The following is a 10,130-nucleotide window of genomic DNA, read 5'->3' as shown; positions in this document are numbered from 1 at the left end:
TGGGTGTCCCTGGACATCCTGGGTGGGCAACAGGGAGGTCTAAGATAGCCCTTGGAGTGTACAACTTCTGTGGGGGAGGCAGGGAGCTCCTGGATAGTGGGAGGGGAGGGGGGGCTATTTTTGGGGTGCCTGGGTACGGACTGCAAGGGGGTGGGAGACGCCTGGTCATGCAGGGGGGGAGGGGGAGCTGGGGATGTTTGGGGGTTCCTGGACACAGGTAAGGCTGCGTGAGGGCTATTGGGGTCCCTCGGGAGTGCAGGGGGGGGCCTGACCACCCTGGGGGCGCAGGGGTTGGGGTCCTGCCCCCCCGGGGGACACAGGCCAGCCCCCGCTCACCTGCAGCCCTTGCTCTTTGGGCACTTGCCTCTTGTGCTCCTCGTCTGCTTTGTTCCCGATGAGGATTTTCTGGACGCCGTCGGGTGCGTACTGCGGGGTGAGGGGGGGGCGGTGTGAGGACCCCCTTACCACGGCAGGGGGAACCCCAGCCCTTCCCGCCCCCCTATGCACCCCCACCTCATCCACGTCGCTGGCCCACTTGACGATGTGCTGGTAGGAGCGCTCGCTGCTGATGTCGTACACCAGGAAGATGCCCTGCGGGAGGGAGGGCCGGCCACTGGCACTCCAAATCTGTACCTCAGTTTCCCCTCTCCTGCTCGCCAGGACGGGCCCCCCCTCCATACCTGTGCCCGCCGGTAGTACTGCTTGGTGATAGTCTGGTACCGCTCCTGGCCGGCCGTGTCCCTGCCCGGGGACAGCAAGTCAGTGCCACCACCCGCGGCACGAGTTGGGCAGAGCTCAGCCCCCACCCGGGCTGGGGGAGCGGGACTCAGATCCCCCCAAATGCACACCCCCCCCATCCCCCCTCCCGGGATCCGGTGCCGCCACTCACCAGATCTGTATCCGCACCTTGATCCCGTCCACCTCGATCGTCTTCATCTTGAAGTCGACACCTGGGACGGGAGAGGGGACAGGGGTGTCCCGGTGTTCCCCACCGCTGGAGCTGCTGTCACCGGAGACTCTCCAGTCCCCTCCTGGCCCACCCCAAGCACCGCCATGGCCCGGTCCCGGTGCCCACACCCAGTGCCAGGCCTGGCAGGAGGTGCCAGGTAGGTGATCCCGGTTCCCCAGTGCTACGGCTTCCCGGTGCTGTGGTTGCCCACTGCTCTCAGTTCCCGGCTGCATGCTGCTCCCGGCTCCCCCGTGCCAGAGACGCCCAGTGTTCCCGGTTCCCCCCGTGCCCATGATTTCCTGGCTCCCTGATGCTCCCGGTTCCCCAAAGCCGTGGCTCTCCGGTGTCCCCCGTTTCCCAGTTCCCGAGTACTGCGACTCCAGATGCTCCCGATTCCCTGGTTCCAATAGTTTTCCCACTCTCTTGTTCCCCGTTTCCCCGGTGCCCACGGTTAACCGTGTCCCCGTTACTCGCAGTTTCCCAGTGCCCCCGCTTTTCCCGTGCCCGCCACTCCCCGGTTCCCCGGTTCCCACGGCTCCTGGGTGCCCTGGTTTCCCATTTCCCCGATCCTGTGGCTTCTCAGTTCCTCGGTACTCCCCCGTTCCCCAGTGCCCACGGTTTTCCCCCTCCTTGGTTTCCCGGCTCCCGTGGCTCCCTAATCCCCCCCAGTTCCCACGGTTTTCCCGCTCCCCAGTTGCCCGGTTTTCCGTTTCCCCGGTGCTGCAGCCTCCCAGTACTCGCGGTTTCCCGATGCCCACGGCTCCCTGCTTCCCCAGTGCTGCGGCTCCCCGGTTTCGCGGTGCTCCCTGTTTCCCGGTGCCACGGCTCCCCGGTTGCTCAGTTCCCCTCTTTCCCTTTTCGCCGGTACTGCGGCTCCCAGCGCTCCCTTTTCCCCGGTGCTGCGCCTCCCCACCGCTCCCGACTCGCCGATGCTCCCGGTTCCCCGTTTCCCCGGTGCTCCCATTTCCCCGGTGCTCCCGCTTCCCCGGTGCTCCCGGTTCCCCGGTTCCCCGCTCCCGCCGCCGCGCGCTGCCGGTGCCGGTACCGATGGTGGAGATGTGGGCGGGGTGGAACTGGTTGTCGGTGAACCGGCAGAGCAGGCAGGTCTTGCCCACGCCCGAGTCCCCGAGCAGCAGCAGCCGGAACAGCACGTCGTACTGCTTGGCCATGGCGGGCCCGGGCACCGGGGCCGCACCGGAGCTGCGCCGCCGCCGCGCCGGGCCGGGCTGGCACCGGGGGATGCACCGGGGCGGGGCGAGGGCGGTGGCGGCGGGAGGGGGCACCGGGGCGGGGGGGGTGGGGGGGTAACCGGCGGATGCTGTGGGGAACGGGGAGGGGACACCGGGGATGCGGGGGAGGGAGCATTGGGGGTGCACCGGGGATGTACCGGGTGCGGGGGAGGCACCAGGGAGGCACCGGGGAATGCTGTTGGGAAACGGGGTGGGGACACCAGGGGAAGCACCGGGAGAACCGATGGGGACACCGGGGGATGCTCCGGAGCACCGGGAGAGGGACACGGGAGTGCGCAGGGAAGGGAGAAGCCAGGATACACCGGAGATGAAGGAGGGGATGCTCAGGGGCACCATGGGGAATTGTAGGGGAGCTCCGTGAGGGACACGGGGGAACCGGGGCCGATGGGGACACCAGGGGATGCTCTGGAGGGACACACACGGGAGGCACTGGGGATACCTTTGGTATGCTCTGGAAAACAGAAGATAGGAGAAACGGAGGATGTACCAGGGGGACCAGTGGGGACACCAGGAGATGCTCTGGGGCTGCTGGGAAGGGGGCACAGGGGTGCAGCAGGGGATGCTGGGGTGACACACGGAGCTGCACCAGGGGAGCGAGTGACACTTTGGAAGGATGGGATGACATCCAGGGGGGCCTGGACAAAGGTGGGCCCATGGGAACCTTGTGGGGGTCAAGGAGGCCAAGGGCAGGGTTGGCACACGGACAACTGCCGTTATCACTGCAGGATGGGGATGATGGGGTGGACAGCAGCCCAGAGGGGAGGGATTTGGGGATGTTGGGTGATGTCCTCCACTGCTCTGCTCGGGTGACAGCCCACCTGGAGCACTGTGCCCAGCTCCAGAGTCCTCGGCATGGGAAGGACATGGAGCTGCTGGAGCAGGGCCAGAGGAGGCCATGGAGATGCTCCGAGGGCTGAGGACAGGTTGGGATAGAGCTGGAGGTGTCCAGCCTGGAGAAGGCTCCAGAGAGACCTTTGAGCCCCTTCCAGTGCCTAAAGGAGCTCCAGGAGAGCTGGAGAAGGGCTTTGGACAAGGGCCTGGAGGGACAGCACAAGGAGAAATGGCTCCAAAGTGGAAAAGGGAAATTTAGATGGGATATTAGGGAGAAATTCTTTACTGTTAAGGGTGGTGAAGCAATGGGAACTGACTTCCCAGAGAATCTGTGGCTGCCCCTGGATCCCTGGAAGTGTCCAAGGATGAGCTCCCTTCCAGAATCCCAAGCCATGGAGTCCGCGATGACGTCACACGTGACGTCACACCGCGATGACGCAGCGCCCTCCCGGCATGCGCGCCGGGGCCGGGCGGGGGCCAGGGGCGTGGCCAAGAGAGCAAAGGGCGTGGCCAGATGAGGAGGGGCGTGTCCCCCCGGGGGCGTGGCCGCCTGTCCCCTCCCGGCCGCCGTCGCCGCTCCCCGCGGGCCGCGATGGCGGGAGCGGCCCCCGGGCCCGGCGGGCGGCGGCGGCTGCGGGACGATGGGCTGCGGACCTGCACCTCCGCTGAGCAGGTGCGCGGGGAGCTGGGGGGCCGCCGCGGGGCTTCGCGACGGGGCTCGGGGAGGGAGAGCCCAAGAGTGGGGTCGCCAGGCTGCGGTGTGGGGTCTGGGGTCTGGGGTGCGGCGGGGCCGGCCCTGGGGGTGCAGCGGAGTTGGTGTGCGGGGTGCCGGGCTGCTGTGGGACCGGCTGATCCCTGCCCCAGTTTCCCCGCGCCGGCTGCTGGCCGCACATCCACAGCTGTCACAACAGCTCGGTCAGCCGGGGGGGGCTTTGGGGGGGTTCAGGGGGTGCTGCCACCCACCAGCCGCTGCAGCCCCCGGGGGACACCCACAGGGGCTGTGACACGTCCCCCAGAACTAGTTCGGGGCGGGTGAGAGGTCGTGGGGGACAACGAGAACCCCTCCTCCCGCCCTCTGTCCTGATCCAGCCGCTGGCAGCTCCCCTGGGTGCCGGGACGGGGTGAAAAGTGACCGCTGGTTTCCCAATCCCTGGGATTCCTGCTCAGTTCCATCCTGGCACGGCACAGTGCCATGCATGTGGGCCTCTGTGCTGCCCCTCCCAAACCCTGCGGCCGATCCTGGGGTGTTTCCTGGAGGATTACCCCGGGCCGGGGGTGTCGGAGTCCCTGGTTGTCCCAGCGTGAGTGAGAGGAGGGTGTTTTCCATAGGGGTCCCAAGATGGATCAAACTCCAGCTGGATCTGTAAAGCAGCGCCAGATGGTGCTGGACTCTGACATAATTCAGGGCACAAAGCTCCTAGCAGCTCCCACTTCAGTTTAACTGGATGAAATGGGGCTGTGAGTTGGATAAAGCCCTGGGATGGGGTAGGAACTGGGGGGCTCAGTGGGGATCATTTTGGGATGTGCGGAGCTGCTTCCCAGAGCTCACCACAGTCTTGATTCCCTCTTTCCCCGCCAAGTCCAAGGTGGAGGACATTGTGCAGGAGGTCTATGACGCCTACAAGACAAACCATCACTCCTCGCAGTGAGTCCCAAAATTCCCAATAAGCGTAAACAGCTTCCATCCCAAAAAACCAACAACTCCGGTTGTGGTGGGATCCTGCCCCTCCTGCCATTGCCCCCCTGCTCTTCCAGGCCATCCTGCCTGCTCACCTCTGTCCTTCCTGTCTCCCAGGTATGTCCTGCAGCGGGAGAAGCACTTCCATTACCTGAAGAGAGGCCTCCGGCAGCTCACTGAAGCCTACGAGGTACAGGGAATGCCGGATATCCCGCCCTGGAGCCGCTGGCTGGGGCGAACCCCTCACCCCGGGGCTGTCACTGGGGCTTTGCTGGCCCCGGGGTGGACACAGCATTCCCTATGTGCCCATGGGATGTGGTGATGCTCCGGGGGTTCTGCTCCCTATCCCCTCACCCCTGCCTGCTCCTGCAGCACCCCGTGTCCAGTGCCACTCCCCGACTGTCCCCTCTGTCCCCGCAGTGTCTGGACGCCAGCCGCCCCTGGCTCTGCTACTGGATCCTGCACAGCCTGGAACTGCTGGATGAGCCCATCCCGGAGTCGGTGGCCTCTGAGTAAGTGGTGGGAGCCAAGGGGGGACCCTAAACCCTGCCACGGCCAGCGTCCCCACGGGCTGCCCGCGTGACATTGGAGGTGCCACCTCCTGCTGTCCCCGGAGCAAAGGAGCGCTTTGTCTCCCTGCTTTGTCTCCCTGCCGCCGTCAATGCCGCCCATTCTTCCGGAGGCTCCCTCGTGATGGCAGAGATGGGGGGGTGACACCCCCGGCTTCGGCCTCGGCGGGGGTTCACGGGGCTGGGAGGGGACACATCGCCCTGCCAGGGTGACACAGGTAGCAACGAGCCCCTTGCCCACTTTTCCTGCAGCGTCTGCCAATTCCTGAGGCGCTGCCAGAGCCCCCAGGGGGGATTTGGAGGGGGTCCCGGGCAGCACCCCCACCTCGCCCCCACCTACGCCGCTGTCAACGCGCTCTGCATCATTGGCACCGAGGAGGCCTTCGGCATCATCGACAGGTCTGGGGGCCGGGAGAGCTGGGGGGGACGTGGGGGGTTGTGTCCTCCCCCCTCACAGCCGCTGGATCCTGCAGGAAGAAGCTCCTGGAATACCTGTACTCTTTGAAGCAGCCGGATGGCTCCTTCCTCATGCACGTGGGTGGAGAGGTGGACGTCAGGTGGGTGAGGGCTGTTCTGGGGGGCTGGGACACTTTTGGGGAGCCAGTGCTGGCAGCTGGTGATGGTTTCGGGAGCCGGTATCGTTTTGGGGAGCTGGTGCTGTTTTGGGGATCCAGTGTAATTTTGGGGAGGCAGAGCTGCCGCAGGGAGTGGGTGCCATTGTGGGGTGCCGGTGCTGCATCCCTGCGCACCCTTTTCCCATATCCCTGAGCACCTTTTTCCCGCAGGAGCGCCTACTGTGCCGCCTCGGTGGCCTCACTTACCAACATCCTGACGCCCACGCTCTTTTCTGGGACGGCCGAGTGGATCGCCATGTGAGATTTGGGGATGGGAGGGGACACACACACACAAGGGATGGCATTCCCGGTGCCAGTGCCGCCCTGACCCTGCTCCCACAGGTGCCAGAACTGGGAGGGCGGGATCGGCGGCGTGCCGGGCATGGAGGCGCACGGCGGCTACACCTTCTGCGGCATGGCCGCACTGGTCATCCTGCAGAAGGAGCACCTGCTCAACCTGCGGAGCCTGCTGGTGAGTGACCCCTGCCCGGGGCACGGGGCAGGGGGGGGTCTCATCCCACTGGGGAACTCTGATCCCACACCGGCTCCGATCGTCCCGCAGCACTGGGTGACCGGGCGGCAGATGCGCTTCGAGGGCGGATTCCAGGGCCGCTGCAACAAGCTGGTGGACGGGTGCTACTCCTTCTGGCAAGCCGGGCTCCTGCCCCTGCTCCATCGGGCACTCCATGCCAGGGGTGAGTTGCCATGGGCTTCCTGTGCTCCCCAGAGTGGCATCTCCAGGGATCTGACACACCCCTCCTGGTGTTTCTTCTCCGGGTTTCCCTTCCAGGTGACACAGCGCTGAGCATGGCGCACTGGATGTTCGACCAGCTGGCACTGCAGGAATACATCCTCCTGTGTTGCCAGTGCCCGGCCGGGGGGCTGCTGGATAAGCCAGGAAAGTGAGTGATGGGGGGAACACGGGGCTGCCCGGCCCCCCCAGGCTCCCCCTCAGCATCCCAATATCTCCCTGCGTGCAGATCCCGGGATTTCTACCACACCTGCTACTGCCTGAGCGGGCTGGCCATTGCCCAGCATTTCGGAAGTGGAGACCTCCACAACGAGGTGGTCCTGGGTATCCCTGAGAACTGCCTGGTAGGTGCTGGACATTGCTGCGGTGGGCAGGCCTGAACTTCCAGAGCTCCAGTGCCGGGAAAGGCAGATCCAATGGAGGTGGAGAGAGCTGGGGTTCAGCCTGGAGAAGGGAAGGCTCCAAGGGAGAATTTAGAACCCCTTTCAGTGCTTTAAGGGGCTTGCAGAGTGCTGGAGAGGGGCTTTGGACAAGGGCTCAGAGATTCAGGACAAGGGGGAATGGCTTCAAAGTGTAAAAGGGGAAATTCAGGTGGGATATTGGGAAGAAATTCTCCCCTGTGAGGGTGGGCAGGCCCTGGCACAGGTTGCTCAGAGCAGCTGTGGCTGCCCCATCCCTGGAAGTGTCCGAGGCCAGGCTGCACAGGGCTTGGAGCAACCTGTTCTGGTGGAAGGTGTCCCTGCCCACAGTGGGTCGGATTACACGATCCTTAAGGCCCCTTCCCATGCCAACCCTTCCAGAATTCCATGACTGACCTCTTCCATCCCTCTCTCCCCCACAGCAGCCCACGCACCCTGTCTACAACATCGCCCCAGAGAAGGTGGCGAGGGCGGTGATGCACTTCCTGCAGTATCCCATGCCCAGCCTGGATCCAGCACCCGCTGCCGACTAGGGGGAGGGTCCTGCTGCCGCCTGGGGGTCCCGTGGCCCCGGAGTGCGCGGCCCAGCCCAGCCCATGGAGTGGCGTGGTGGCCTGGCCAGCACAGCGAGGTCCTCAGGGTGCTAGCAATACCAAAACCCAGCCTGCTCCGGGCCGCGCATCCCACCGCCATCCCGGCTGGAGCCAGGTGGGACATGGGCTGTGGCAGAGCATTTTGGCATCAATAAACCAGAAGTGACACCCTGCCGTGTGCTGGGGGCCCTGGGGACACACGGGGCAGGAGGTGACACCGTGTCCGGCTCTGATGGCACCACTTCCCTCATTCCAAGAACAGGCGGTGACCGCAGGGCAAGATAAATTAAGTGGAATTTTGGCTTTTTTTTTGTTTATTATTTATAGTCTTATAGTAAAGGGAAGCCTTAACTTGCAAGACAACTCTGGGCAGTATGTACAACATACCTTAAATTTATGGAATGGCATCAAAATGGGGGGAAAACGGGCACCTACGGGGCAGGGACGGGCCACTGGAGTTCGGAAAATGCCACGGAGGTGGGGAAGGGGCCGAAGGAGGGGAAAAGAAGGAGGAGGAGGAGGAAGGGGGGGGGGACAGGACCCCCCAAGCCCGGCTCTATGCCAGGTCGTGCTCCGCCGACTCGGGCAGGTGGAGTTTGCACACGGACAAAATAAATAGGGAGACCCCCCCAGTGCTTGCTCCCTTTTTTTGGGGGGCTGCCCGGCTCCTCCCCGCTCCGGACTGCGCTGGTCCCCGGCTATAAATAGAACTGCTCCTATAAAACCAGGAGGGACAGGGGAGGGGGGTCACTAGCGGGGGGGGCAGCGATGGGGGGCTCTCCCTGACCCCCCCAAGTCTTTCGGCTCGGCCTGTCCGGCTCCCCCCGGGGCCGGCGCGGTGGGAGCAGGGAAGGGGCCGGGGAGGGCTGGGAAGCTGCAGTCCGAGAGCTTCTAGGAGCGGAGGGAGCAAGTCCTGCCGCGTGCTGGGGGCCGCCGGGGGGGCCTAACTGGCCTCCATGCGCAGCTTCTTCCTGCTCTGCGGCTCGTCGGGCTCCGAATCGGAGCTGGAGTCGGAGCCACCGTCGAAGGCGGAGATGGCGCTGCCCTTGGGGTTGGTGTAGAGGCTGTTGTCCGCGGGGTAGCTGGCCTGGAGCTGGGCACTGGAGCGGGCCTTCTCCAGCGCACGCACTGCGGGGACGGCACGGTCACCCTGCGCCCGGCCCCGCATCACAGCTCCTGCCACACCCCAGCTCCCATGGGATCCCAGATCCCAGCTCCTGCCACACCCCAGCTCCCATGGGATCCCAGATCACAGCTCCTGCCACACCCCAGCTCCCATGGGATCCCAGATCACAGCTCCTGCCACACCCCAGCTCCCACCAGATGCTGGATCCCAACCCCTGCTGGACCCCATCTCCAATCAGATCCCAGCTCCCACCTTGCTGCTCCAGCAGCGCGTTCTGCCGCTTGAGGTCGTCGATATCCTGCTGGTGTGTGTGGTTTTTCCGGCGCATGTACTGGATGTACTCTGTGGCTTTATCCAGGATTTGGGCCCGGGATGCCTGTTGCAATAGTGGGAAAAGCCAGAGGCAAGATAAAGACCTAGTCCAGGGGGGGAAACCATGGGATTTCATCTGCCTCATCCCACCCTGGCTCCACAGTCTGGCTCTGGTCTTCACCGGGGACTCCCATGGTGGGACAGAGCCTAGGGAATGTCCCAAAACATGAAGCCTGGACGCTGGGTGGGCACGTGTCTGTACTCCCAGCACGCTCCATAAACTCACCTTCTCTCCCTGGAGCGAGGGCACGGAATCCCGCAGGCTGTGGAAACTGTCCTTGATGTGGTCCCTGCGTTTGCGCTCCAGCGCGTTGTGATGAGCCCGTTTGTCGGCCTGGGAGGGGGGGACAGGGGTGGCACCGGGGAGAGCCACCACCTGCACCCCTAGAATTCCTTCTGGGAAGCACTGCGGGAGCCCGGCTGGGCCCCTGGGGCGGCTCCGCGGCCGTGACACCGCCGGCTTAGCCGCGAGGGCGGGGAAGGAGGCGGCTCCCGGTCCTTTCGGTTTCCCCGGCTTCCTGCTGCCGGGGCAGCCCCGGGCTCCGGGGTGGGGGCAAAGCACCTTCGCCCCGGAACTTGGTTTCCCCCCACCAAAACAACCAGGCGCAAGTCCCCCTCTGCCAGCCCCCCGTATCGTACATCTCTCCAGTACCCGCCAAATACGGCCCTACGCCCCCCCCTAAAATGACATAGCCCTGCACATTCCCCCCACCCCAGACACCCCCGTTTTACCCCAAAAGACCCCGCAACTCCTCCTGCCCTACAGAGCCCCAGATTTCCCTCCACAAGTCCCGCAACCCGCCACTGGCGATCTTCCCCATAAGACCCCCATCCCCGGCAGGACACCCTCAAGCCCCTTTCCCCCCCACCCCCAAGACTCCCAGCTCCGCAGATTCCCCCTGCGTGTCACAGCCCCCGGAAGACCCCAGCCCCCAAACGTGTGTCCCCCTCCCAAGAAGACCCCCAACCCTACAGGAC

The 10,130-nt window shown here is 64.9% G+C and overlaps 3 protein-coding genes across 5 annotated transcripts in view; 1 reads left to right on the top strand and 2 right to left on the bottom strand.

The window, feature by feature from the left end:
• The window catches only part of RAB15 (RAB15, member RAS oncogene family), a 3,528-nt gene extending 1,374 nt beyond the window's left edge, over positions 1–2,154 (bottom strand). Inside the window, exons 1-5 of one of the 3 annotated variants that reach the window (XM_027903755.1) lie at positions 1,995–2,154; positions 890–950; positions 681–741; positions 514–591; positions 337–426 (exon numbers count right to left, since the gene is read on the bottom strand). In XM_027903755.1, coding sequence (XP_027759556.1) covers positions 337–426; positions 514–591; positions 681–741; positions 890–950; positions 1,995–2,118 — 414 coding nt within the window. In that variant the 5' untranslated portion in view covers positions 2,119–2,154. Of the gene's footprint in view, positions 1–336; positions 427–513; positions 592–680; positions 742–889; positions 1,889–1,994 lie in introns of those variants that run through there. The other 2 variants (XM_027903754.1, XM_027903753.1) reach the window with 2 other exon arrangements.
• A 1,453-nt stretch (positions 2,155–3,607) lies between these two features.
• Positions 3,608–7,955, top strand: LOC114067960 (protein farnesyltransferase subunit beta-like). The gene is made up of 12 exons (XM_027903759.1): positions 3,608–3,703; positions 4,611–4,675; positions 4,826–4,898; positions 5,129–5,220; positions 5,530–5,676; positions 5,751–5,834; positions 6,063–6,149; positions 6,234–6,363; positions 6,454–6,586; positions 6,682–6,793; positions 6,872–6,986; positions 7,484–7,955. The coding sequence occupies exons 1-12, from the start codon at positions 3,623–3,625 to the stop codon at positions 7,592–7,594; spliced, it is 1,230 nt and encodes a 409-aa protein (XP_027759560.1). The 5' UTR covers positions 3,608–3,622; the 3' UTR covers positions 7,595–7,955.
• A 12-nt stretch (positions 7,956–7,967) lies between these two features.
• On the bottom strand, positions 7,968–9,973 carry MAX (MYC associated factor X). The gene is made up of 4 exons (XM_027903794.1): positions 9,885–9,973; positions 9,379–9,769; positions 9,033–9,156; positions 7,968–8,782 (listed from the first exon to the last, which is right to left on the bottom strand). Exons 1-4 carry the CDS (start codon positions 9,971–9,973, stop codon positions 8,598–8,600), a joined length of 789 nt encoding a protein of 262 aa, XP_027759595.1. The 3' UTR covers positions 7,968–8,597.
• Positions 9,974–10,130: the final 157 nt, after the last annotated feature.

The sequence above is a fragment of the Empidonax traillii genome, unplaced genomic scaffold (assembly GCF_003031625.1).
Source record: "Empidonax traillii isolate 1590-97213 ecotype Southwest subspecies unplaced genomic scaffold, ASM303162v1 scaffold992:size1346157, whole genome shotgun sequence".
NCBI classification, from domain to species: domain Eukaryota; kingdom Metazoa; phylum Chordata; class Aves; order Passeriformes; family Tyrannidae; genus Empidonax; species Empidonax traillii.
This window is presented reverse-complemented; position numbering and strand designations above follow the sequence as displayed.